This window comes from Exophiala spinifera (genome assembly GCF_000836115.1).
Source record: "Exophiala spinifera strain CBS 89968 unplaced genomic scaffold supercont1.6, whole genome shotgun sequence".
NCBI classification, from domain to species: Eukaryota; Fungi; Ascomycota; class Eurotiomycetes; order Chaetothyriales; family Herpotrichiellaceae; genus Exophiala; species Exophiala spinifera.
The window spans coordinates 1,155,247-1,182,330 of record NW_015622518.1 but is presented as its reverse complement, the minus strand read 5'-3'; the positions used below and the strand labels follow the sequence as shown (position 1 = coordinate 1,182,330).

The window sequence follows — 27,084 nt, the reverse complement described above, 5'->3', positions numbered from 1 at the left end:
GGGACGACAAACCCCGCGATCTGTTGTCGAACTTGAGACGACTTTGAAATCAACAACTTTTCGTCGAAGCGCTGTCCAACTGCCTGAGTCTTGGGGTGGCCCGCATGCTACGACATGAGGCGGAAATCAGAGGTGATACCAACTCATACTGGCAAGGTCCGTTGATGTGATCGCTCAACCGCCTCCAAGGTAAGCTTCTTTTCTGAGTTGCTTGGCCGCCTTGCGAGCCTGGTGTAGACTGCCACCATACGAGGTGAGCATGTCTAATCGTTTGGTCAGAGCATCCTCGGTTACGGTGTCCAGGATGAATCGACCCATCTGACCACTTCTCCAGCGTTGGACAAATTGCAACGCGGAAGACTCAAAATCAGGGAGGCCGCCCTTTTTCAGGCGACCTTGTTTGCGAGCAAGTGCTTCAAGGACCACGAATATGTCGTTGGTCGGGGCAGCGAACATACCATACAGAGTCGGATCATTCAGATTGAGGTGGAAGAGGAGGTAGTCTGCGATGGTCGTCGGTGGAATTATGGTATCCTTGACACTGCCGCAGAGTGCCAACTTGAGCATACTCTCAGCATCAGGTACGTAAGGGACAAAAACTCCAGGCGTGTCGAGAACGTAAACGCCTTCTCTGCCTTCGTCGCCTTCAATAATCTTGACGCTCGTACCGATCTTTCTCGTGACTCCGGGCTGATCCCCTGTCCTGGCGGCCTTCTTCTTGCCGAGACTGACATTTCGAAGCGCATTCAGAAGCGAAGACTTGCCGACGTTGGGCATGCCAACGACCATCAAACGAGTCCCAAAGAGCGAGGTGGAGTGGTTGGCATGAGCTCGTGCAAAGTCTAGGACTTTACTTATTGTCGACCGAGACTTGATATCGGTGAACAACGACGTGGAGGGAGCATCCCATTTTCTGATTATGTTTTCTCTTTTCCTGTCTGCGCTTGTCGAGTTGCTCCCGAGGTCTTGTTTGGTATAGACAATCAACCGTGGTCGTTCTCCAAGGTTCGCTTCGAACAGCGGGTTTCGAGACACGATGGGGGTGCGGTAATCGCGGCATTCGATGACCAGATCGATCTGAGAGACCAGGGATTTCATCTTAGAGAGTCCAGCCGCATGGTGGCCTAGATAGTACGATCTCGGAATGGAGGACAGGTGAGGATAGACCTGTCGAGGGACAAAAGCCTCCATTGTCGAAGTGGGGGAGGAACTTGATAGACTGTCTGCAAGAAGCCATCTCAACGGTGGTCAATACAATACGACATTGATCCACGAGAGCCCTTGGTCACTGATCTGCCAAAAATGCATTTCTCGAAACTGAAGTCGAAACGCCGCAGCTGCACTTGGTACGAGTATACCCCGCCGTACTGACCATACGGCGAAGTATAGTTGCTTCTGCTCAGCAGGATTCCTTGCAGGAATCACTGACCAGCATCCTGACGACACCTCCAAAGCAACTCCATGTCGCAGGTATCTTACTGTGCGTCTTACTACCTGACCCTTCCAAGAGGCATCTTCTCCTATGCGCTGATTCAGTGATAGCGACCATTTCGACGGATTTCCAGCCTCCGGCACTTGTATCCGTCAAGTCTGCGATGAAGGGTGCCTTGCCGACCTCTTATATCGTAGTATCCCATATCATGACGATCAATATGCAGATGTCCTGCATCCTGCCCTTATCCTCACATACCGGGGGTTTCTCTTCCCATGTTCTGGCAATCATTACAGGCTTGAAGCCTTTCGCAGAGCTTGACGCAGTGCTAGTTACATTGGTGCCCTTCAACTTCAATTCTGCCAGCAGAGAGCCAGGGGACAATGCCGTTTTCCACACTCCAGATGATTGATCAGTATCGTACTGCCAATCTGGGTAGGACTGACTATGAGGCATTTATCGTCCACTGTTGCCTCGGCAGATACCAGGTCTTTTCCCAGGTTCGTGGTATTTTGGTACGATGTTGTATTATAATTCAGGCTGTTTTCCTGCGTCTAATTGCCAGTTGCCCCTTTTCCAAGTGGTTGGGACTGCCGTGCTTCTCGAAAGTGCAACCTGATATCCATGGCCGCTTTCAACAAAAGGTCAGACGTATGTATGATGAAGGACGAACGTGCTTGGCCAACGCCACTCTGTGTGCAGTGTCAGCATCACGTTGAGACGTATTTCTGTCTTGTGCGGGAGTGAAGAGCGTAACCGAAGAAGATCAGAGCTACGGCTATTCGAGGAAGTTTAGATAGAGTGTCTCCAAGAACTAGTAAATGTACTTTGGGGCATTAGCGTAACCCGGACGGCCAACCTCGGACAGTGAGCGCCGTAGTGCATGACATGAGGAGCAGGGGAACAGGTATCACACGGTCCAGAATACAATGAGCTCCAGTGTTCGGCCTTGGTCGCTGGCACAACCTCGATGACCCTGGAAATATTCTAAACCGGCCTTAACAAACGGACTCGTCCTCGCAAGAAGAGGCCATCGGCCACGTGCAAAACGGGGGCTCCATTTGAAGAAGTTGGTGGGTGGGCAGGTGTTCAAACAACCGCTGTGGAACAAGCCTCGCTTCGAGAAGGGCGACACGCCCGTTATACAAGTCCCAATTCCAAGGTAGCACAAAGGACCCTGTTGCGACATTCTCCCCGCTACAGTGATTGTTAAATTCACAAGGCAGCACGCGAAAGGACGTCGTACCTTGCAAGAGGTCTCCGCTACACGCCGCTGGCTGCTGGTACGAGCACTGCTTGCGCGCATGACGGCTGGAGAGGCACAGTCCTCACTAGGCGGGCAGCACAGAGGGGAGAGCGAGGGTCGGCTGGCTGGGTGACCGCGTGGGAGGCAGACACCAGGATAGATTTGCCCGAAGAAGGAAAGATTGATGAGGTTGAGCCCGGACGAATCATGTCGAGACTGAAAAGTGGGCCGGAACCAGCACCACAATCTCGTCCTCGCCCCAGAGTTTCTCGACCTCGTATTCCTCTGTTTTATTGGTTTTTGCCCGATGGCCCATGGGTTGCCCTTATCTGCGGTATCAGTTGTCATCGCCATCAATCAGTATCTCTTCTCTTTCTGCCTCTAAACTGCTTGGGGCAAGGCTGTCCCTGCCGCCAGCCGACTCACCCTCGTTCTGCATGTTGCTCTCTCTCTCCTGCCATGTTTGAACCTCAACCGCCCGTGGTCCGCCTGTGTCCGTACGGGCGAGTGCCTCTCTCCATTCACCTTCTCCATTCCTTCCGTCGAGTGGTACAAGGTTGTTCGCATCGTGGTTGTCCTTTTCGGGAACCGTCGTTAGCGATTGACTCGAGCAGACACGGTTGATAGGCCTGGCCGCTTCTGTTTGGCCAACTTTCTCGATCACGTATCGAACCAACTCCTCTTGTCATTGGCTTCAGGCACAACAGGTACCCGTACGAGTACACCTGGCAGCTCGGCCAATGGCCTGACTGGTATGTTTTTACCTCCAATGGACCGTGGAGTTCTTCAAGGGCGCGAGCCGATGACGCTTTTCCCTTTCTCTCGAGATTCTACAACCTCTTCGAGCACGTCTCTCCCATTCTATTCATGCTCCATACTCGCGGCCCAAAGTCCTTCGGATCCATCTGACAATCTAGCATGGCCTGACCTGTCTCGCCACTTTGCCGACCCTGTCTTCTTATAGACGTTTATTTACTCTCCAACGATCCCAGGTTTCACAAACCCCGGCCGCACTCTTCGGACTTCCCTGTCTCGGCAGTCCTTGAGCCTCGAGTGGTTCGAACTTGACCTGGTCTTGCCTTTGTCTCTTCTGTTTCAGTCCCGGAGATCTCACTAGATCGACAGACAATAAATATTCAGTTATTGTACGGCCACGTACACTCTGATCCATTTCGCTTTATTTCCCGAGGTTGACCATCATCATCATTGCATGCTGCGGTTGACTTTTATTCATCGGTCGCTTGGTCTGTGAATAGCCATTGGCGCCACTACTGCAAAGGCTTTAAGTACCCGCCAGTCTTCCGCGCATATCGATCAACACAATCGAGGTTGCAAAGTGACACATTGATCGGCCCTTGTCAATATAACCAACGCCCTCCCAACCCACCACGATATTCACGACAGAGCCCTCTGCGACAACAAGGCCAATCACCATGTCTTCGGTTGTGGGTGAACATGCTCTCCTCTGGATAGGCCTAGCCCTATGCGCCAGTGTCGTCACATTTTTGAGCCTCAACCAGCGCCAGCGAGACGTAATCATCCAACGACTACAACTCAGAGGTCGTCGAGCGTCCAGCGCGAGCACGCCACCCCGATCACTTTCTCCCGATAAGAAGGATCCGTCCAACGCGCCACCCAAGTCCACCGAGTATGTCAACACGTTTCCACCCTCAATACGAGAGGGCCTCGAAGAAGCCACGGCAAAATTACCACCAGCCCAGCGCGAAGCCATGGGGGATCTATTTTTTGACGAGAAAACCTGGCACAAGTCCATCTTGGGTTTCGACGAGGACTTCCGCACCGCCGACCCGAGCAAGTATGTGTTCACCGGGGTGAAGATCCAGGAAATCCGTGCGCTGGGTGATTTTCCAGACTACTCGACTCTGAGCGGTGTACCGTTGCCTGAGCCATATCTGGAACACGACATCGACAAGGCTCTCCCCCGGCCCTACCGTCCATTCCGATGGGCGTATCATCAAACCATGTGTACGTTTATCATTTCTCTTTTGTTTTTGGTGTGCTGCCTTTCATCCCACTCTTGCTGTTGGGCATTGCCATCATCGTCTTTTTTTGCAATGACCCATGCGAATCAGATTACTCACACCTCTTTCTATGTTTAGCCTTGACCAAACTAGAACCAAATTGGTGGCTCGAACTCGAAAACACATACCGCACACGTATCGCCCAGCGCAAGAAACTGTACGCCGAACACGGCGAGGCCGTCTTGCAATGGCTCCCTGGCTCGGAGCTGGCGTGCAAAGAGCTCATGGAAATGTGCCTACAGTTCCTCTGCGCCAGGTACCCGCAGTACTTCACATTGCACGAAGACAAGCGCACCTTTGAGAACAAGATCCTCAAGACGACACAGGACGTCAAGGCCAAGCACCCGCTGTTGGTGTTGCTGGACAACGTGCCCGAGGATTTTGCGATCACGCTCCGAAACCCAGAGACGGGGTACTACCACTTCCGCGCCGGCATGATCTGCAGCGCCCTGGGCTGGAACGTCGGCACCAAGATAGGAATGCAACTCGCCCAGATCCACGCTCCCATTCCGGACTACAAGGAGAAGATGCAATTTAGTATGGATAGGTATGTTGTTTTGGCTTTGACTTTTTTCTGTCTCTCTCTTTCTCTCCGCCTGCCTTTTTATATTTTTCTTCCCCGTCTTTCTATGATCATGGGACTGACAAGTCTGTGCTTTTGTTTTGTGGCATGAATTTAGATTCTTTACCAAAATGCCCGCCAACAAACCCATCCAACGTGGGTCCTGGGGTCTCGAAGTCGACCAGCCGCTGTACATGCCTCCGGGCGACCCCCACGAAAAGTACCGCGACTTCCAGATGCCCGACCTGGACCTCGAGCGCATCCACCTCCGGGTCGACTGGCAGACGCTCCGCCGGCTGCCGCTGAGCGGCGGCATCGTGTTCAACTTCAAGGCGCTCTTCACCCCGCTGACCGAGTTCCGCGACGAGGCCTACGTGCCGAGCCTCGTGCTCAAGGTGCTCCGCGAGGGCAAGGAGAACCTCATGAAGTACAAGAACACCTGGCACGTCGAGCACAAGGTCCTCCCGGCCCTGGAGGAGTACGAGGCCGAGCAAATGGCCAACGGCCTCGTCGAGAAGGACTGGCCCGTCCACACGCTCGACGACAGCCCGTACTTCCCCGGCTGGAGGGAGAAGTGGGGCGCCAGGCAGGGCTGGATTCCGAAGGACATGTCTCCTGCTCAATAATACTGACAGAGGTACCCGGTCAACCCCCCACGGGTACCAAGGCAAATGGCCAAGGCAAGGCAGGGCAAGAAAGACAAAGACGTCTCAATTCACATCGCATAGCTCGGGTAGCTGGGTACCTTTGGATACCCTAGGTAGGTTGAGGTAGTTAGATTCCGCACATCAAATCACACCACATCCCTTAGATACTTTGGTAGGTACTCACACAGTAGGTAGATAACTACCTAGTTAGTCAGTTGGTTCTGCATTTTGCCAGCCGGAACCGGACATCCACTTGGATGCACTACAGAAAGTAGCTAACAGCGCCATCATCCAACCCAAGCAAGTCGGGTGGAACATCACACCTTCACGTACTCATACACACACGCTGAATTTCTGTCACCGCGGACGTGTTCCTCGCAAGGTCGACCTGCATTATTGGGTCGGTTGACCTCGAAATGATATAACGTGGCAGTAGTGCGGGCTTTTACCTGTCTGCATACATCTCGTCAATCGCACGGGCAGGATAAATAATATCGTTTCTGGGTTTGGGTTTTTTTCTTCTTATAAAAGTAAAACAGTACATCATTCGTCCTACGACTGCATGGTATATATAGTTCTCGTAGTCGTTCGTGATTCCGGATTCTTGACGAACAAGCTATTTACGCCCCAAGGAGGTCAGATAGATACATGAACTTTACTTGCAAGGCGCTGCATAGCTACCTTAGGTACCTAAGTAGGCAGATAAGTAACGTTCTCAACCCCGAACATGATATTCAAAAACGCGATCAGCAACCTGAATGACTCATGGCCACTGGTTCCATGTGCTGAACACAGACAAAGACGCCCACTCTCACTCCTCATGACGAATCCTTCTGTACAAGAGCATCAGGCAGCGTCCAGACTCTGACATCTCCCTCATCACCAGTCGATATGATGACCTCCTCCCCGTCGGCGCGTTTGTCTCTGTCTCGTCTCTCGGCCCAACAGACATGATTGATCTCAAACTCGTCGTGAGCCGCCTCGATGACCGCAACGACAATCCACTTCGTCTTGCGCACCACGTACGGTTGAGGCGCCGTCTCTCCCGAGGAGCCGGCAGGGGCAGTCGTGCCGTTCATCACCACATCCGCCGCTGTGCCGGTCGCACTGGCTTCCGTATCGACAACCTCTTTATACACCACGATGGCCCCGTCTCCACCACAGCTCACCACCAGTCCTGTCCGCCTCGACCAGTCGACGGCATAGACGCTGCGAACATGGACCTCTGGCAGAATCGTATCCTCAACCCACTTCTCCATACTGCTCATCGGGCGAATGACGCTGGGTAATCTCGAACTCGCAAATCCCGTAGGCGCCGAGGTTGTTTTCCTCCTGTCCGCCCTCTTGGCCTTTTCAGCCTCGCTCAGCTCGCGCCGCCAGATCCGCACACTCAGATCGTCCGAACACGACACTATTCTCGGCTGCCAATCCGCTTCGAACTCAGCGACGGCGGTATCTCGATCTTGACCCGATATCCCCACTAGGTCCAGTGTATCGTAGTTGATGAACGGCTCCCACTTGACGTCCCATACCGTCCCTCTATGGCCTTCAATCACACCTACACATATCCAGTCTCCTTCCTCCTCGACATCGCGCCACAGCCTGATCGTATCATCGTAAGAGCCGCTTGCCAGGATATCTCTCGATCCGATTACGTTATTCTCATTCTCATTGTCATTGTCATGGGCCGCCAGAACCCCGTTCACGTGGCCACTCCCGTTACCCATCTCAACGTCGCCGTCACTGGGGTTCTCTAGTTTCCGTCTCTTGGTCTTCCGCCCGTTGCCTCTTGACGCGCCGGCGCACCAGCTCACGCACTTGACGTCGCCCGTGTGCTCGCTGAGTACGGCAATCGTCTCCCACTCCTCCGGCTCGACTTCTTCCCATATCCATACTGACTTGTCACGCGAGCACGTGGCCAAAAGGTTTGCCGCATAGTGAGGAGGGGAAAATTCAATGGATTTGATCTCCGAGTCTGGTCCTGTCAAGAGTGTAGAAAAGTGCCATTCTTCATCCTCTTCGTCGTCGCCGTCGTCGCGTGTAAGGTCCATTTCGTTCCCACTTTCCTCGGTCATGGCAGCTTCTTGACCCCCGCCCCTTGAAGATGGCTCGTGGTTGTTGGTATTGTTATTGCTATCGCCATTATTGTCACGGAACCTGGACCATCGCCTGTCGTCGTTCCATATCCATATTCCGACGTTGGCGTCGAAGCTCCCCGTGCCCAGGACCACGGGTTTCTTATTCTTGCCTGCATGGCTTCCGTAGTCCTTCCAAGAAACAGCCCGAACGCTGCGTTTGTGACCGCCGCTTATCGTCGAGATCAGAGAGTAGTCTCGCAGGTTCCAGATGTTCACAGTTTTATCAGCGGAAGCCGTTGCGAGGAGAGGCGTGGAGGGATCAGGGTGAGCGAGAGATTGCCATGATCGAGAAGGCCCGGTCGATGGGTGCTTCAGCGTCTTGAGGAGGGATAATTCAGGAGGAGACGACTCGGTCATTGCGACTGAACCTCGTTGCAGTCGCTATGGAGAGAGCGGTTGAGCTTTGCAGCGGAAGAGAGCAACTTGCGGTGGCCGCGGGGTCGCTGCTTGAGGTGGCCGACGACGGCGGCTAGTCAGGGAGTCAAAGAGACTGCAGAGTCAAGCGCAGTTACTCTCGGCGTTACAGCAATATCATGATCCGAGTATATGAAGCTGAAAGGTGAAGTAGTTTAACGCTGCCGCTGTGTCGAAGGGACTTTTTCTAAAGATTCTCGCAAATGACAAATTGGGCAAAGTGACGTCGGCGGGGCAGAAGATCGATTTTTTGCGAAGCCCAATAGAAGGATACGCATTACCAGAGAGCATGAGGGAGCGCGAGTCTACGAATAAGACATTTCACTACAAGGTCGACAGTCGCAATGGACAGTAGACGCACTGGATAACGCGTGATGCATCAGCAGGGGACGCCACGAACAGAACCTCAAGGAACGGGACATGTCGTCTAGCATGAGTTGTTGGTGATACATTGAGATATACGAGTGTAGGAGGCTCGTCAAAAACAGAACCCTGTCAGGTATGTCCTATTTCGATCCTGAAAAGGTCACCTTCCACCAGTTCTGGAACTTCTTCGTGAAACCTCCATTCTTTTCCTTATTGTTCTGCCACCACCATGCTGATACCACCCCTACAGCCATGCCTATAAGATGGTCAAAATAGTCAATTTTCTTGACCGGCCGCAGGCTGCCAAAGACTTGCAATGCACCGAGGGCTATCAACAAGCTTCTACCATCGAACGAAAGCTGCTCTGCGAGGTCTTTGGGAAGGAACATGATGGAAAACCGGTCGCTGTAGACATCTGTCAGTGTTGCTCCTTTGACCAGCTTTGTGTGATCCAAACTTACTCTTGGTGAAGCCACAAGTAGGCAGAGACGACACCATAGACACACCCACTGGCTCCTAGCGTTGTGGTGACGAACACCTTTTGAAAGGTGTGTCGGGCCAGACTCCCAAAGCTCCCGAGGATACCGGAAGACAAGAACATGGCCAAGAATGTAGCTCGTCCGACTTCTTCATGCAGAGGAAGCCCGAAGATAACTAGAGGGATCATGTTGGCCAAGAGGTGACCAAGCTTTTGGTGGCTCACAAGACTTCCCAACATACTGAAGGCGTAAGGATATGCCGGAACAATAATAAAGAACTTGTTCAGAGCGGCCCAGAATGGGGGCATTCTCCAGGCGAGGAATACGGCAACATTGACAGCCAACAGCCCACCGATCGTTGCGACGGAAAGTGACAAGTCGGGGAAGAACCGCTCGGATTGCTTAGGTCGGTGCCAGTACTGTGTATAGAGGAAGCAGCCCCCAGCGACGAGAGAGGTCAGGATCAGCGATGGGAACAGTCGCCGTCCTGCAGACTGCTGTGCCACTTCAGGCGATTCAAGCGTCAACTTGGATTGCGCTCGATTCTGGGCCTTCAAAACCCACTTCTCGAACGAGTTTGGCGGTCGTACTTCCTTTGCTGACTCTAGCCCCTGTTCAGGACGTTGGGCAACGGCTCTTGTCTGCTCTTCGTGGAATTTGGACATGCGCTCATCAATCTGGGACTGTAATTCCTCCTCTTCCCTTTGGAACTTGGCTTCATTCTCAGCTCGAATCCTCTCCAGTTCACTGACCCCATATACGTCGCCTTCCTTTTCAGACAGTTTTGCCTGGTAGTGGCCGCTCTGTGGACCTCTGTAGAATCGGAGATTTTGTCCTCTCTGTAACAATTCTGACGGATTGTCCCGTTCAAGGGGATGCTCTTCCCGCTCGAGTCGAGCGAGGATGGCTTCATCTTCGTCTATCGGGTATGCTTGTCTAAGCCAGTTCAGACCATCTTCGAATGCCGTTGGGTATTTCGACAATGCCCGCTCTAAATCTTCTGGGAGCGGGAGATCAAGAGTTCCATCGTACCGACGGCCGTGCAGGATTCGCAGGAGGTAGTTGGCTATCGCAGGGGGAGGCCCGCGGCGCCCGAATATGCCAATGAGTTCCTGGGAATCGAGTTCCCCATCCTGGAACCGGAGTCCTTGCTCTGGCTTTTTCCCGGAACCATATGGTTTAAGGATCTGCGCGGCCAATGAAGGGCGGAAGTTGGATTGTGCAGAGTGGCCGAATTGTCTTCCCTGGCTGTATTGATGACACCGGGGGCGCACACATGCCAGGACAGAACCTCGCGGATACGTAGCGCTATCGAACAAAGCAGGCTGAAGGCTGCGCAATCCAACGGTGTCCCCTCTAGGTCGTATGCATGTCGACTGTTGGAGGCCTCTTCTGGTTAGGCGCAACGCTATCGTTCCAGCATTGCTCATTGCCGTTTGCGAGCGACAATCGCCTTGGCTTCAACGGCGACGCAGCTACAAGACGGACGATAGAGATGATTGAACACAACACTCGTCGTAGCAAGTCTCATGAGACTCTTTGCTGGAATATTTTAAAGCCGATCGCCGAAGCACGTGATTACGTGACAAGGCTGGCCGATAGCCTTGTAACGTCGTCATGCATGTACTCTACCTATATAAGGAAGACTCCCTGCAGTACCCGAGATTGTCTTACTACCCCATATACGTCTCACCCAGAGCTTCTTCTAAACAGACCTAGTAGCCCTTGTGGCTTTGCAAGATCGACAACTACCAAGCAGACTGCAACAGCACAATTCCCGTTTCCACTACCTCCCGTGGCCACCCCACGGGCCCCTCCAGGCATCAAGGCTTGTCGAGGCTTGAATAATTAGTGGTTATAGTTTTGAAAGGTTGAATTCCCTCCAACAATTCCTCGTGGCTACCCGTGTCACCTGATCCACCGCGGACAGATGGCGTGAGGGGATTTCACCAGACATGAGGCAGTTTACTTGGGCTAGCCGTGAATCCTAGAGGCGACACCCTGACACTAAGGACCCCAGCATTAGGGCGAGGTGTTCCCAGCGAACATGGCTTCTGCGCGTGAATGACCTAGCTGATGGAGTAACCTGACGATTCTCGAGAAAAATCCCTGTGTTGGCAGGGGTTTCCCTCGACCTCAACGTCAATCACCCAGCGTGTGATTGGCCTTGAGGTTAGAGTTTTGCTGCGTGAGAAAAATGATGTTTTTTTTTTGAATATTATGGAGATCGAACAGTGTACGCCAGTGAGAAATGATGATGCACAGACCTGGGGCACTTCAATCTTCAGCATTCACAACCGCACTCAACCTCATGCTCGGAGGAGTCACGTGGAATAAGGCAAGCTCGTCGAAAGGGAAGCCATGCTTGAAAGAGGTTCCAGCAGGCCATGAGGCGGCAAGACCATGTCCTGTGCGGTCTTGGGCGTCGCTTCTCGCAATCAACGCTCCGTGAGTGCTGTCGATTTTCGTTCTATCAACATGAAAGGGCTATCCCGTATCTTGTACCACCATCGATACTCACTGCGACTTCAGCTATGGCCGAGATCAAGCAAGTCGTAACCTCGAAGGTTATATCATGGGTCGCCAACATAATCTGACCAGCCTGAATCGAGGATGGCTCTCGCCGAAGTCAACCGTAAGATCCCTTCCCACCGGCCCCTTTGGGCCCCTGCCCCGTCTCCGGGACCCCTGGCGTGGGATTTGTTCTGACCCTATCTGGCCAAATGGTACGGTACGACCTTCACGCCTCCGGAGAGGGACGAGAGTAAGTACAGATTAAGTGTCACAACACGCTCAGAATTCAAGACGGTGGGCCCCTACGAAAATGTGATCCTCAAAAATTGTGACGGAAAATGGTCAATATGATAATGATAACTGCTCTGCTTACTAGCCCACTAGCCTCACCGCACCGGGCACGACGCGCTCGACATTCTCGCTGCTGGAATGGTTGCAGTTCATGCATGGAGCGAGGTTTCACGAAGAACACGGCCTTATGCTCGATCCGTTCAGGACTCGGACACCGATCTTCAGCATGCGCAAAGCCAGGGAGATGAGATGGTTAGGTAATGTCGACTCGTTCGAGTCGGCTTTCAACTGCTTGAAAGACCTGGCGAGGTTGAAGGTTTCACCACCGTTGGCTGTGGAGACGTTCGAGGTCGAGATCTGATCTGATCTACGTTACCAAGGACAATGTGTATTATTATACTAATGCATGATAAAAGATTACTGTTAGTGCAACTGTTGGTTATCCCGCTTCCCGTCGTTGTCGTCTCGTGCCGTCACAGTCTCAACTGCAGGCTGCAATGGCGTTAAAATACCACAAATGATCGGACACCGTCCCACCAAGCTGGCCTTGGTTACCTTGTAGGTCGACGACGCCGCTACTGACTTGGACGTCGTTCGCCGTGACGGTGGTAGACGTAGCGCTGGTGATCCAATATTCAGGCGAGACATGTGCAAAGCCCAGAGGGTACCCGGGCAATTTGGGCACGATGTCGTTCGCATGTGTCACACGGTAGTTGCCTCCTCCTTGACCCGTGATGAACGTCGCTAACGCCACGTTACCGACCATGGGAGAGCCGTAAGTATACTATGAGCAATTCGTTAGCCGACCAAAGAGGTTCGGGCCCGCGTGGGGTGGAATCGAATGTTTCTCATACCAATGCAATGTTGTGTCCAGAATTTCTCAAATCTGCAGCGGCGAGCGTGGCTAGAGCACCGCCCAGGCTGTGGCCCGTCGATACGATGCTGTAAGACGGGTTCGCCTGTTTCGCGCCGTCAACCGCTCCTTGCACGATGGATTTTGCGCTGTTCCAGGAGTCGAGAAACCCCGAATGTGCGTAGCAGTCAGAGCAGATGCCCCACGGTTCCATGACAAAGTCCAAGTTGGATATCCAATTCTGGATCGATTCACTACCACGGAAAGCAATGACGATCAGTGCGTTGGTATGGTCGAGCGCCACGTATCCCTGGGTATCGCCGGCTCCGACACTGTTTTAGTGGGGTGTCTTGGTCAGTTGCAAACACAGGCATGGAACTGGAAGGACCGTCACAGGAAGGAAGGGCTTTGTTACTTTTCAAATTCAACGATTGACTGGGCGTCAGCGCTCTGGACCAGTGGACAGTTTCCAGCGTCACAGACTATAGCTGTGCTCGAACCGGGCTGGTTGTTCGCTGGACAATATGCAGCGGCTGAGTACTGTTCGAAAAAGGACAATTGGTTGAGCAGATCTTGCGAGATTGCTGAGAGCACCCACGGTATCAGTCTGCTTGTTCTCCGTCGTCAATCCGCGATATGTACTTGCTTACCTCTTTTGTCAAGTTCCAGAGGAAGTGAGCGCACAAGGCCGAGCAGAAAGGAGGTACAAGTCAGAATGCTAAGAAGGAGTGGCATTTTGAACAAGGACGTATATGAATGAATAGGACAGACGAAGAAGAAGCGAATGCGTGCGTGTCTTTGAAAGAGGAAGGCGAATGTCGACGTCCAAAAATCCTGGTTCACTCACGAGGATGAGACCAAGAGTGTGAGAGACTCGCAGGGCGATGAGGACCAGGCGGTTGATGAAATATATCAAGCATCAAGCGTCAAGCATCCACCACGCGCCCTCCTCAACTGTACCGTGCCGTGACCCTCCATCCTGCACATGGCAGGACAGTACCGATAGACTCATCTTCCCCCGAGGCTCGACGGGACAAAGTAGTATGAAGCGTTTGATCCTGTCTAGATGCAGCCACTCCGGACAAAGGGCAATTTCAACAATCACAAATAGTCCTGTTGACTACTGGAGGCCAGAGACAAATGGAGTATATGCGCCGCAGCGATCTTCCGTGCCTGACAGGTGTTGCCTCGGCCAACGGGCAGAGCATGTGTAGACATGAGACAGTGTTTTGAGTCAAGCGTTTCCACGAGTTCGACGAAGACGCGCCTCGGATCTGCAGAGAACGAAGAGCAAAAAACGGCAAAACGATGCATCGATAGCAGCGGGCGCGAAGTGAAATGAGTTGCGGGGATCGTGGGAGCGAATCAGAGGCGTCAGAGATGTGATCTAGTTGATATACGCTATTCTGTTATAGGACTAGTGTTGAGCTTGATTGTCCCACCCACCCCCTACGGGCGACTTTTTCTGCGCTGAGACGCATTTCCATCCCTCATCCTCATTCTCTCTCACGCTTTCCTCATCTGAACCCCCATTCCTAGACTCACAATAGACTGCCCTGCTCCAGTCTCTCGAGTTCGGACATAATGATGGCAGCTATGTCGACTGTCGTTGGTGTCACAATGTCACCCGCCCCGACAGCGGCGTGCTCTCCGCTGTTGCGAAAGCCGCCCATCCTTGTTCTGGCACACCAATCTGTCGGAGGTTGGCCCCAAAAAGGCTTGACGCCCCTCGGTTTGGTCTGTCCTCCTGACTTGATGTACACCCACCACCGAGGCCACCTTTGATTTCGTCTGCCTTGTACGGATGTCCCGGTAGTTGGCTGGCTTAAACGGGGAAGATGTCTTATTACAATTGTCCAGCACAATAGCTTTGTGCACTATTTCACCGATCGCAGGTGCAGCACCGACGTTGGCCCCCTGTTGACAATGCCACACATCCTCTCTTTCTAACACGTGCCCAGCTCACAGCCTCGACTTCAAATCGGACTCATCTTTTTGAGCATACGAGAAAATGTCGCTGGTCTTGTCCTCGAGCCTCGCGTCCGTTAACAAGTATGGAATCGGAATCCCATTCTTGGTGTTCATGTCAATTGTTTCGCCATCCGATTGCACCAGCTCCACCAGAGCCTTTGAACAACCCAAGATGCGAGGCATGCCGTGACCGGTGAAGCCTGCAGTTACGTATATCCCGGGCTTTCCTGGTAGTCTCCCAACAAACGGCATGGAATCGTTCGACCAGCCCATGATGCCGGACCATATATCTGTGATGTGTGCTTTGGAGTCTTCCCAGCCATTAAACATCCTTTGCATATACCCGGTAAAGTATTGCTCGGTCTCGGGAATCAGCTGAGAATCATCGGTATTTTCATACCAGTACGCCTGCTTCTCCACAGCACATCGGTCTGCACCGCCGACCACGATGCTACCATCACTTCTGGAGATGAGATAATCGAAGTGCTCGGGATTGAACCGAAGGGCATAAGTGTTGTTCAGATGCGGTGCTCTTTTTCCTGTTTCCTCGGGTACGGCAATTCGGCACACTACTCCTCTCACAGGAACGATCTTTTCCTTGAACTCGGGAAGCAATGAGGCGGTATATGCATTGGAGGCCACAATGATTTTACGGGCCAAAATTTCTCCTCTATTCGTCTTCACCGTCCATCTGCCGTCTGCTTGATCCGCTGAAATCTGCTGCACAAGAGTGTTCGTCTGCAGGTTGGCACCCATTTCTATGCTGCGGCGGAGAAGATGGGTTACAAGCTTATATGGCCACACAGATCCTGCAGTGAACGAGAAAGCAGCTTTTGCCCCGCGAACGCCAGAAATCTGTTCTGCCCGCTTGGGGTCATCTATGACGTGCAGGTCGTCGGGGAAGGAGAATCCGTTGGACTTCATTTCGTTATGTGTTTTCATTACCGAGTCCGCTGTCTGCTGGTCTGTGAAAATGTCGATTGCCCTCGTCAGTTCGAAGTCGCAATCAATCTTCTCCTCTTCCACAAGCCGCTTGACGTCGAACACCTGTTGTCTCTCAAACTTGATCAGCTCGTCAGCAACTTTGGCGCCGTATTTCTGATAAGCCTCTGCCGCAGAGTAATAGGTGTCTGGTTTCAAATGTCCCCCGTTTCGTCCAGTGGCGCCAGAGCAGACTTGGCGAGCTTCCAGAATCACGGTTGACGGGCGTTTGGTGTTACCGTCTCTGCTCCCTGTCGCCAGAAAATAGGCCGCTGCTGAGCCTGAATATCCAGACCCAATAATTACAACGTCTGCTTCTGTGGGTAGAGATTCAGTCGTTCGATGGTTGGCCAGATCCGCAGCCGCAGAGAGCCAGTAGGAGGTCATGGGCTGTGGATGTGGAAATGCCATTCTGTAAAGTCGACGGTGGTTATTGGCGAATTTTCGAGAGCTTGATACTGTACATTGAAGGGAGAAATGGCGAAGGACGAGTCAGCCATCTCCTCGAGTCGATTGCTTTTGCTACCACTAATGACAGCGCTCTTCTCCATGCATCCACCTAGCCAGGTAGCCGCCGAATTCCCGTCCCGACTTATCTGGAAAGCTTAAACCCACTCACCCGTCAGAGGATTGCGGCGACCTCATCTGTGTCTGCAAACTCTACCCTATGCATGAGTATGTGCCCGGACATGGGTTCGTGGTTGCTTTACCATCTCAGGTTGAGAAGGCAGCCTTCCCAATATTGAGAACCCGTAACCCTGGCTGGTGAAAAACACCGCCCTCACACCATTTGACGACGCCGGAAAGGGCTTGCACGAGAATGCTGGTGCAAAGTCCTTCCAGCGTCCGAAAGAACGACCAGTATTTACAAGCTTGACGCCTTTCGCATAGAGTTTTTGCTTGAACGAAGAAAATGAAATGTAGATGGGTAATAACACCAAAAGTAAAGAGAGTTTAAGAGCCCGTCACAGGATCAGCCACTAATGACGGAGATCTTATGTACTTGAGACCAGTCAAACCATCGGGCGAGTGAACATGTATCCTCGTGAGAGTAGCATCAGTCAGGGTGGTTTGAACCCTTTGCCGATCCAGCAGCACTGCTGAGCCTGCGCTAGGGAGCTAAGCCAGTCTGGCTTGAATGCTTCGGCTTTGACGGCGAAAGGGAAAACAACAATCCCGGCTTACATACTCGAGGGTCGATAGATCGGTTGACGCTCACAGAGATGTGCTTGAAAAGGATCTTCCACTATTGATTGGTACCTGCTAGACCGTCACCGCTGGCTCTTGGCCAGTACGCTCTCTTTGCCATTGACTATTATCTGAGAAGCCGAAAGGGGCACCATACACGGGATACCACCCTTCGACCCATCTAGGGTAACTCTGATATCCTTTGCAGCCGTGTCCACGCCGAATACATCATCCTCTGTACCTCCACTCACGAGCCCAATCCCGCCTTTCCACGCAGCCAGGACAACACTGGTGAGGTCCATCAAGTCCAATTGCGGCATATTCCTCCAGAAACGCGTGCGTAGTGCTTCGGCAGCGTAGAGCAGACAGACAAATATGTTCAAAGCGAGGATGCTGCCGATATACTCCGTTTCGCCAAAGGTCACCGCCGGAACCCCGACGCTTGCCTCGACCGGGAGTGTCGCGTTGGCGGCAACCAGGCGTGCCGAGGACAGGGCGACAAGGATGTTGTCGACGCAAGAAGAGAGATAGTCCGAGACGCCGCGGAGGGTCGTGTCGGAGCTGAAGTCGCCCGTGGCGTTTTGAAGCTGGTTGACGTTGAGACGGAGTGTGCGGCCGAGGTACGAGCCGCCGAAGGAGCTGTCGACGTACGAGAAGACCCAGAGCCATGTTGTGACCTCGTCGATCACAGCGTCCGCGTAGCTGGGCCACTGCAATCCTTCCTTGGGCGTGACAGAGATGACGCTGTTTGTGTGATTGACCTGAACCGAGTAATTTCTTGCCTCGAAGTCGATCTGACATTGGATGTTGTTGAATCCGCTGAACGACCATGCGTCTTGGGATTCATTGGCTGCAGTCGTCAGCGAGACGTACGACCTGCGTGTCTTGTTCTTGTATATGACGCCCCAAGAGAAAATGTCCATCGCTGAATAGCCGACGTACACCCAACCTCCGGTGGAGTCGCCTGTCGGGTACGAGCCGGCGGCTTGATACACGTTGAGCGTCCAGCCGGAGGGCGTGTCGAGTTTATCGATACGGTAGGCGCTCGAGGCGTTGTATATGCATGAGACGTTGGAGTAGAAGCCGGGTTCAAAGTACGACACCCATTGTGGGGAGCTTGTGCCTGCCACGTCGATGAGTCCGGTGGCAGCACCAACACCGTAACTTCGATTGAGGTAGAGAAATCCCGTCTTGTCGAGCTTCTGATGCAAGTGGCCTGATGAATTGGTCGTCGAAGCATCACTTGCTGAATTGAGGATCAGATTGCGTAGGGCGCTGGGATCATAGGAGAAGAGGCCGTCGGCTGTCAGCCATTGACCGAGGCTGCCAGATCCTGACGTCGATGTTGAGCTGTTGCCTTCCCACAACGCGGACAGATTGGTAGTTTGGAAACTCGGGATCATGGAAGGTTGCGAGGTCACTTTTTCAGAGAGTATTGGTGTTATGGCGCCAGACCATAGCGCGGAGGGGAAGAAAGATAGCAAAACAAGGGTGATGAGTGGCATGGACAAAGACCACGGCAATGAGAATGACACTCTGGGTATAGAGGCTGCGTGGACAAATTGGAATGCATTGAGAGAAAATGTACGAGAAGCGGTGGATGCTGTAAAGGAAGACTTTATCACCGTGCCTATCAAGCGGTTTCGGTGAGTATGTATATCCTCTTGAAAACTACCTGGGAATATCAGGATTGCTTGGGGGTCTTGCTTACATAGAACTTGCACTTGAATCAGACCGAGAACGTGAGAAACGATCTGGATGGCGATTGCAACTGTCGTCCGATCATTGGTGATGAATTCGGCAAACCGCTCTGAGCCTCTCCACTCGTTTACTTTCAAGCCGAGCAGAGTAAAGGCGACGGTGGACGTCAACAGCAGCCCCGGTATAGGGAGAGCTTGATCGACCCAAGTGGAACTGGACGGGGAGGACGAAGCTTTCTGGCTGATCATAGTCGAACATATACTGTTACTTCTCCGTTTTCCTCGTTAATGGCTGTGGCGAATGGCTAACCTGCGGCAACACAAGCAAGGAGACAACCATAGATGGCTTTCCACATCTCGCCCTCCCAAGAGGAAGGACATGGGATCTTAAGGACGCGTGGTGTGTAAGCCTCGTTGGTCGGGCGCTGGCCTTGTCTCGGGGGGACAGCACTGCATAAGGGTCAAAGCAGCATTGTCGGCAATTTAAGCGCCTTGCGCAGGCGTATGCTAGACGCCAACCACTGGACACTTGGAGATCGTTACAGAAAGACACAGTGCAAAGCCGCAGATTGTTGTTCGATTGGCACGTTTCGCAGCCATCTAGAGGTCGAGGGTCGAAGATGAAACACTTGCTTGGATGCACGAAGCGCCATTTCCAAACAAAGCCGTATTTAGTTTAATAGTCGCACAAGCGGCCAGAAGAACTCGGGCTGATGACTCTTCTGTCTGTATGAGAATTTTCTTGCCTTCATATTTGCTGAGTTGTCGTTTAGGCCTCGGAAGGTGGGAAGGTGTATTGATGCTGGTCGTCCATAGCGGCGTCTAAGAGCGCCTATCCGTCGTCCTTGTGACGTCCTTGCAGAGACATAGTCAAACGCCTCACGCTGCTGATCAACAAGTTCAGTAGTATGTTGAAAAAGGCTGCAAGAGCATCACGAGATGCTAATTGAATTCTTGAGAAAGCTCGTCTGGTGGACCTGAAGTTAGAGACAGTGTAACCGAGGCCCAGAATGTCTCGGAGTAATGACAACTCGAACATCATTCTTTGGTTTCTTCACGCCAGTGCCCGGCATCATATCTGGCACCTCCCAATCACCACCGTCACCTGCAGGTGAAATATCCCAGAGCCCAATAATAGCTGCGGCCGCGAGCATGATTTGCTTTTCGGCAAACGTGCGTCCTTTACACATGGCGGCTCCCGAACCCCACGGTTTAAGCCTGCCGTATCGCGCGACCAACGTGCCATTGGAGTCTCGTTGATCGACCTCTAGAAACCTGTCTGGGTTGAACTTGTCTGGGTCCACGTACACGGACGGATCACGCTGTCCGAGGGAGTGCGGCACCGAGACGAACATGCCCCGCTCGAGCTTGTGTGCACGAGTAGCACTCGCTGTTGTTGTAACTGCACCGTCGGTCTCGTTGATGGTAAAGGGGCGTGCGACGTATCGGATCGACGTCGCCTCGTTGGCCATACGGCAAGTCTCGAAAACGCACGCCTTCAACAAGACACAATCACGACATAACCCGGACGCATCGACCGATGTGATTTCTGATCTGTTTCCGTCCCCTGTGCTGGCGGTGACGGCAATATCAACATACGGTTCCATCTCCTCTCGGATCCTGGCGCAGAGGCCAGGCGTGGAATAGACGTACACCAGCAACCAAAAGAGCAGTGACTGTGTGTTGGCATTCTGACCCTAGAGGATGGCCAAGTCCCCCGCTGCACGCTCTTCAAACGACCAATTCCTCGAATTGTAGACGCGGTTGCGATCCAACGCCACCCTGCTGATGTCAGTCAGGTCGGCGCCAAAGTCCACTTGCTGTCCTTGCTGATACTGGTCGATGCGTCGATAGAGCGCCTCCGTCTCCTTGAGCAGGCGAGATCTCGCCGCCAGCCCGTCCCTCACGACCTTGATCGGGAGCCAGGTCGGAACGCCCACCGCCAGTAACGGAAACAGGTCATTGTCGAAGTTCCAAAAACCGTCCAGAAGGCCAGGGTACCGGGCCAAAAAGTCCTGTCCGTAGAGCAGGGGAATGGCAATACACGCTCCGAAGTCCCGCGCCAGGCTCTGGAGGTTGGCTTCGACGGCTCCCGGCCTACCAGGCGAATCGGGCTTGACGACTCGAACGTCGGCAGACAGTTCCCAACGCCTCATCCGCTTCGGGTTCGAAGAGAAGGAGACGAATCCAGCGGCTTTTTGGAAAACGCCGCCGCCCTTCTCCAGTGCCGCCGTCGCAGCAGCGTCATCGAGGAACATCCTCTCGACGGGACCGAGAAGGTCTCTCCAGGAATCTTCGAGTTTCGCTTTCAACACGGGCGAGTCGGTCGCGCCAAACACGCGCGTGAACAATGTATACTGGACTGGTTCGGCGCTGAGAGTGTGGTGGGACTGCGCCATGATGCGGTCCACGTCGGCGTCTGGGAGATTGACGAGGACCTGATGCGTCCAAGTCAGCCCGTAGAGCGAACCGCCACCACGCCGTCGAATTGCGGTACTGCAGCACTCGGCAAATTAGTCTCGGGGGTTGATTTCAGCTTGAACGTCGCCGAGGAAGGGTAGAAGAATTGAGGCGTGCTGAGCGTACGTCTCGGGGTCATCCAGTCTGCGAGCGTCGCCATGACGAGGCCCGGTGCCGTACGTCGGTAGCAGTAACTGGTACTCACTATATACGTCTCCCGAGACCGCCACGGGTGGTGAGGTGGCTGACCACGGCGATCTCCAGTGCCGCCCAGCCTGGGAAGAGGTGGTATTTCTTGGTCTGTTTCCTGAGAACCACTCTGTGAAGCAGGACAGCAATTATCAGCACCATGGCCACAGTCTTGTATATCTGGTATGATCCGGGCGACGACGATGACGCCGATAGGAAAGGCCGCCAAACACTCTCGAGAAGTGGTATCGGTGTCGCGATCGGCCAGGTGACGCCAATACCAACCGTACCTTCTTCACGCTCTGAATCCAGTGTCTTCTCGGCCATTGTTGTTTTTTCGTTCCAATGAATGAAAGGAAAACTCCAGGACAAGGACAGAGTCGAACGACCTGCAACCAAGGTACTCGGTAAGTTCGCCCTCAACGCACTAACTAACCACCAGAGAGGAGAATCTCGCTCCCACAAAATCATCTTAGTTATGTTTGTGGCTACTCGTAGTCATTCGTGGCCTCATCCGTCCTGCAAGGGATACACAGTAAATTACTCTGCATGCCCGTGTTCTCACGTGTCACTCGCCACTGACTGATCCCACCGTCGTCCACGAAGGACTTTCTCCCGACATCCGCTGCCAAAGGTGCTCGCATGAGGATGAAACATAGATGTTCAATAGAGTCGGTAGTACTGCACGGTGATTATAAATGGACTGTAATCACTTTCCAAACTTCTATCTCTATTTTTCGAAGCTGGTTCTCAGGGCAGAACCAACCTCCGTAATCAACTAGATCCCATCCAGAAGGATCTAAAAAGGTCGGGTCCTGATACATCAAATCTCTATGGAGTATTGTGAAAACATATATACAAATATGTGAGCTTCATCCCAGTCGCTCCTGTGCACAGCTTCGTGCCGATCACAATTTACTTCTCAGGTTTTCTCTTTCGTCTTTCTTGAACAGGACCTTCGAGTCCGGATAGGGGTCGAACACGATACTGTTCAAGGGATTGACTTCACTCGCTCGGTGGAACATATCTTCATACACGTTGCCATCGTACCGACCAAGTGAGCTGTCGAGCTGCCAATCTGGGAACTTCCAGGCATCGACTAGACGCACAGCATGGGGCCGGACTTCTTCGAGGAGTTTCATCACTGCCTTTGTGCGGGCCAGCGTGATCTGGCGCACGGTGACCGCGGCGCTTGAGTAGAATTCGCTTGCTTCCCGCTCGAGGGTGTGCAAGGCATATAGGCGGAAGAGCTTGTGCAAGAGGCTGACCGTATCGGGGTCCAATTGCGCGGTGGTCTTGCTGTCATTCAAGGCTTCGTGGAAATTCTTTACAATGATGTATTGTGCGTGAGCAGTCGAGAGTCGCCAGAAGTCCACCAGCAGGGAGTTCCAGGATTGCTTGTCCTCGTCGCGGTGGCGGAGAGCTTCAAAGGTCAAGAATGCCACGCGCCAAGAGAAGGCGTCAACCAAGTCCTGATCATTGCCAATGACATCAAATGCCGCACCAATGTCACGTCGACGAACGAATTCCGTGAGGAAACGTGTCGTGTCGTTACCAGCGGCCTTGCCTTTGAGCACGGATCGCGCTGACTTGAGGAGATAGCGCGAGACTTGCTGGGTGAGCATGTAATTGTCGCCCTCCCACGTGACCGTTGGGAGATAGTCGGCATACCAGCTGCCGATGCCAGAGAAGGAACTGTAGCCGTGTCCACCGCATGCGCGACGGCAGACTTCAAGACCTTCGGCTGCGGTGGTGGATGCGAGCGCTTTGAGAGCACAGCTGGTGGCGTGAAGGTCCGCAAGTAGGTCAGTACCTGGGTTGAGCTCTTCGGGACCAGGGGCACGGTTGGCGTCGGACGGCTTGCCGACATTGCCGTTCATACGCTTTTGGTTCTCCTCGTAGAGGCTGATCATGCCTTTGCCGGTGAAGTGTAGAGCGTAAGTGGCGGCCAGGAGTGGAAGAAGCCGAACTTGAACCATGGTATAGTTGAGGACTTGATTCTCACCTGGCTCGTTCGCGGGTGCATCTCGGTCCTGGAATTGCCGTCTAACTGCACAGTATCTGGTGGCGATCGTGACACCCCGAGCCAGCGTAGAACCAGACTGGAGGACGATGTTGCTTCGAACCCATGTCAAGGTGCCATAGATGAGAGACGGATTGGACGGTCGGATATATTTGTTGGTGTCGGGATCAATACGAGAGAATCGAGCCAACATATTGATGTGAGGAATCTTGACCTCTTTGAACAAGAGGAAACCGTTGTCCATGGTGTTGTAGCCGAACTTGGGACCAATATCTCCGACATGAATATTGGGTAGAGGCTCATGGGTCTTGAGATCTCTGATCTGGACGACGAATGGGTGCGGGCCATAATTCTTCCCGCCGATGTACAGTTGCGCCATAACGACAGCATGATTGGCGACTTTTCCGAGTGATCCAATCCACCATTTGGAAGCCGTGAGGTGAGGCGAGTGTAGTGTAAAGGTCTTGTCTTCTGGATTCCATGTCGCGATTGTTTCCAGTCCTCGCACGTTTGATCCATGGCCAAGCTCGGTCTGAGCGTAGCAACCAATGATCTTGTACGCCTCTGCCTTTTCGAGGAACAGTTTGTGCTGCTCGGGCGTCCCCTGTTCCCTGAGGGTGACGAGGAACATAGTTGAATGGAGACCGTACGGAGTAGGCTCGCTGATCAGCTCATTGGCAACCTGGAACTCATCTCTGCTCCACTTATGCTTGACTTGGAGTTGTTGCAGCCGCTTCCCTCTCGCTAATGCTGCTTCTATCCTCTCTGTTCTCCCTCTGAAGTAGTTCTGTGATTTGTCGAAGACGGGGTCCGCGGCGAGAATGTTGAGGATTCGCTCGTTGCGTTCGAGGATTTCTTTGGTGAACATGAACTCGGCGAGCTGATCGACATTGAGGTTTGACTTTGCCCTCTCTTGCTGTAGAAGCTCGCTTCCCTGTGGACCAGAAGGCTTCAGGGCCTTGACCCATGCCGGATTGGTAGGCATCGTGGGGATCTCGACGGGCAGAAGAAGGGTAGTTAAGGTCTGCGCAAGGACGAGGTAGAAGACCACAATGGCGGGTTCGTGTCAAGGAGAAGGGCTGGGGTTGAGTGCTTTTGAAGATTGAGAAGGAAGACGACAGCTGTACTCCGTCCGGGGGAATAAGTATTGTATAGTTTGCCTAGGTAAGATTGACTAAACGTTGGATGGCTTTCCTGATGATGCTGACGGGGTTTTGGTGAGAGGCTGCAAACTGCCGAGGCAAATACCGCATCCGGCCTCGTGTCAATTGGCATCTGATCTCTACGCGCGTAAGTGTCGGTAACGCGAATCTCGGACGCTCGCATCTTCTCGCTTCAGGCAACGCACCCTGCCGTCAATAGCCATGTTCTAGCCATCGCACTCCTGGAAACGCCACCATTTCTCCGCCAGCTGGCCACTGGCGCCCCTGTCAGGGACCATCATGTGGTGTTTTCTGCCCATGGGATCCCCTTGTTTGCGGGCTGCATATAAACCTTACTCGCCGTGACCTTCATGCATGCAATCTACCTCGGCACCCTCGACCGGTTCCACTAGACCGTTCCAACTCGAGATTTCTTCCTGCGATGTCGGAAAGACGTGTTCAGAAGGCCTGCTGGTGAATATCCAGAGAGGTGAACGTCATTGATCCGTGGCGTGATCTTGCAGCAAATGAGCATACTTTGTGGCCTTTGGAAGTACGGTACGTGGGCCTCTATGGTGTTCTCCCTGGGAACATGTGCTCATTTCTCCCTTTCGTTGCTTGTTCATCTTGAAGAGATCTAGAGGGAATGCATAATTGGAGATATCATTATCCCGAGTCACGCCAATGTCATATGTTCAAGAAGGGTTCGGAATCTATGTTAGTTCAGGGTCTCTATGTGCACATCACAACCACATTGCCCCCATGCTCATCATCATAACTGCGAAAGACATGCCCATACTCACAGTCCTTCTCCGTGCTCCATTTGGTGCCATCTTGCCCACTCCGGCACCTCCCGTTGCCAGCGCTGCGCAGCTGGCCACGCCGCATTGATACCCACTGGGACAGCACCCACCTCCTACATCAGCCGAGCATGTCATCCAGCCGTGCGCGCAGTTACCGGTCAGGACTGTGCCGGGTGCTGTAATTCCGCTGCCTGTCGGAGCGGCAATTGTGATTGTGCTGCCTGACACAAGGGTTGTTGAAGCAGTCGCCGGGCAAGAAGTTGTGTCACAGTCTCGACCGATCTGGCAGCATCCTCCTTGGTAATATGCTGAACAAGCATAGAACCCTGTTGGACAGCCTGTCATAGTCCCACTCGAGGTCGAACTTGCTGTTGATCGTGAGCTGGGCGTCACCGTCGTCGTCTCTACGGTGGTTGTCAAAGTAGTTGGCCGAACTGGGGGAGCGGGTGTTGGAGACGAAGTACTCGCAGGACAACTGGCGGAGCCGCAAGATCTATCAGTGGGACAACAACCACCCCCAAGGCTGGCAGGACAGGAGCGATAACCCGAGGAGCAGGTCAGAACGGTCGGCGTCGACGTCACGGTAACGGTTCTAGTCACAGTCGATATTTCCGGCTCGAGACTGGTAGACCGGGAACTTGTCGAAATCGAGGTCTGACTCGTCGATGTAGGCTGGCTACTTGCTGACGGCGTGATGGTCGTGTAGGAAGTCACTGTTGTAGTTGACGGTGTTGGCGCCGACGATGACGTGATTGTTGCATAAGACGTCTGCACACAACCTACGTCGTAGCAGCCATAGCCAGGAATGCAGCAACCTCCGCCTGGGTTGTTGGGGCAGCTTGTATATCCTGCTTCACAATTCGACAGCGTATCAGCACATGTTTCACCGCTGGGGCAGCATCCCACGTCGCCGAGACCTGTGTCCTCAACGATCTGACATGTCGAACCTGAGGCGCAGCAGCTGTTGGGGCGATCAATCGAGGTGCATGCCGACGTCCCAGAGGGACATTGAAACCCCCGTTTGGAGAAGAGATTCCAGCCTGGAAGGCGGGCGAGGAGCGTCTGATTGCTGGGTTGTGAGTGCAGACGAAGTGGTCGATCTAATGTGGTACAGAATGTCCCATTTATGGATGTCACATAGCTCATATGCTTGTGTTCCTCGTCAAACCCCCAATAATCAAGGTAGAATTTCTCTCCTGGATCATGGCTCATCTTGCGAACTCCTGTCACCGGTTGCTCTTGCATCTTCTGTTGGACATCGATGTCCCGCTTGAGAAGGAATTCATCTTCAGGATAGTATTTCACTTCCGGTGGGAGGTTGTAGGGCCATCTCAGTTGCTGCGCGACCGCCGGTACAGCCGAGCTGGTGATGTAGAGAAGGAGGGAAGATGGAAGAATGCCTAGGCGGAACCACGGTGCCATCAACGCAATCGTCGGCGGTGGTCGTTGATCGAGGTGGACACAAGGAAGTCTGCGGGATTAGGGTGCGAGGAACAGCATGGCAAGGGAGGAGAGTCTTGCAGAACTACAGAAGACGAGAAGGTTTAAGTGAAGCACCACTCACTGTCAGAAGACCTCAGGTTGGAAATTTGGGACTGCGCATCTTGGTCACCTTGTGAGACGAATTTGTTGGTAGAATGCGA

The 27,084-nt window shown here is 53.1% G+C and overlaps 10 protein-coding genes across 10 annotated transcripts; 1 reads left to right on the top strand and 9 right to left on the bottom strand.

Moving 5' to 3' along the window:
• Positions 1 to 174: 174 nt before the first annotated feature.
• PV08_08342 (uncharacterized protein) lies at positions 175 to 1,191 on the bottom strand (the record flags this gene model as incomplete). The annotated part of the gene is made up of 1 exon (XM_016382668.1): positions 175 to 1,191. One exon carries the CDS (start codon positions 1,189 to 1,191, stop codon positions 175 to 177), a length of 1,017 nt encoding a protein of 338 aa, XP_016233371.1.
• Positions 1,192 to 4,111: 2,920 nt separating this feature from the next.
• Positions 4,112 to 5,908, top strand: PV08_08341 (uncharacterized protein; the record flags this gene model as incomplete). Its single annotated transcript, XM_016382667.1, has 3 exons — positions 4,112 to 4,664; positions 4,799 to 5,267; positions 5,401 to 5,908. 3 exons carry the CDS (start codon positions 4,112 to 4,114, stop codon positions 5,906 to 5,908), a joined length of 1,530 nt encoding a protein of 509 aa, XP_016233370.1.
• Positions 5,909 to 6,747: 839 nt separating this feature from the next.
• PV08_08340 (uncharacterized protein) lies at positions 6,748 to 8,424 on the bottom strand (the record flags this gene model as incomplete). The annotated part of the gene is made up of 1 exon (XM_016382666.1): positions 6,748 to 8,424. The coding sequence occupies one exon, from the start codon at positions 8,422 to 8,424 to the stop codon at positions 6,748 to 6,750; it is 1,677 nt and encodes a 558-aa protein (XP_016233369.1).
• Positions 8,425 to 8,987: 563 nt separating this feature from the next.
• PV08_08339 (uncharacterized protein) lies at positions 8,988 to 10,756 on the bottom strand (the record flags this gene model as incomplete). Its single annotated transcript, XM_016382665.1, has 2 exons — positions 8,988 to 9,252; positions 9,309 to 10,756. The coding sequence occupies 2 exons, from the start codon at positions 10,754 to 10,756 to the stop codon at positions 8,988 to 8,990; spliced, it is 1,713 nt and encodes a 570-aa protein (XP_016233368.1).
• Positions 10,757 to 12,612: 1,856 nt separating this feature from the next.
• Positions 12,613 to 13,198, bottom strand: PV08_08338 (uncharacterized protein; the record flags this gene model as incomplete). Its single annotated transcript, XM_016382664.1, has 2 exons — positions 12,613 to 12,915; positions 12,986 to 13,198. The coding sequence occupies 2 exons, from the start codon at positions 13,196 to 13,198 to the stop codon at positions 12,613 to 12,615; spliced, it is 516 nt and encodes a 171-aa protein (XP_016233367.1).
• A 1,748-nt stretch (positions 13,199 to 14,946) lies between these two features.
• PV08_08337 (uncharacterized protein) lies at positions 14,947 to 16,347 on the bottom strand (the record flags this gene model as incomplete). Its single annotated transcript, XM_016382663.1, has 1 exon — positions 14,947 to 16,347. The coding sequence occupies one exon, from the start codon at positions 16,345 to 16,347 to the stop codon at positions 14,947 to 14,949; it is 1,401 nt and encodes a 466-aa protein (XP_016233366.1).
• An 860-nt stretch (positions 16,348 to 17,207) lies between these two features.
• PV08_08336 (uncharacterized protein) lies at positions 17,208 to 19,073 on the bottom strand (the record flags this gene model as incomplete). The annotated part of the gene is made up of 2 exons (XM_016382662.1): positions 17,208 to 18,754; positions 18,836 to 19,073. 2 exons carry the CDS (start codon positions 19,071 to 19,073, stop codon positions 17,208 to 17,210), a joined length of 1,785 nt encoding a protein of 594 aa, XP_016233365.1.
• A 734-nt stretch (positions 19,074 to 19,807) lies between these two features.
• Positions 19,808 to 21,800, bottom strand: PV08_08335 (uncharacterized protein; the record flags this gene model as incomplete). The annotated part of the gene is made up of 3 exons (XM_016382661.1): positions 19,808 to 20,515; positions 20,585 to 21,320; positions 21,490 to 21,800. 3 exons carry the CDS (start codon positions 21,798 to 21,800, stop codon positions 19,808 to 19,810), a joined length of 1,755 nt encoding a protein of 584 aa, XP_016233364.1.
• Positions 21,801 to 22,381: 581 nt separating this feature from the next.
• PV08_08334 (uncharacterized protein) lies at positions 22,382 to 24,481 on the bottom strand (the record flags this gene model as incomplete). The annotated part of the gene is made up of 1 exon (XM_016382660.1): positions 22,382 to 24,481. The coding sequence occupies one exon, from the start codon at positions 24,479 to 24,481 to the stop codon at positions 22,382 to 22,384; it is 2,100 nt and encodes a 699-aa protein (XP_016233363.1).
• A 900-nt stretch (positions 24,482 to 25,381) lies between these two features.
• PV08_08333 (uncharacterized protein) lies at positions 25,382 to 26,863 on the bottom strand (the record flags this gene model as incomplete). Its single annotated transcript, XM_016382659.1, has 1 exon — positions 25,382 to 26,863. The coding sequence occupies one exon, from the start codon at positions 26,861 to 26,863 to the stop codon at positions 25,382 to 25,384; it is 1,482 nt and encodes a 493-aa protein (XP_016233362.1).
• Positions 26,864 to 27,084: the final 221 nt, after the last annotated feature.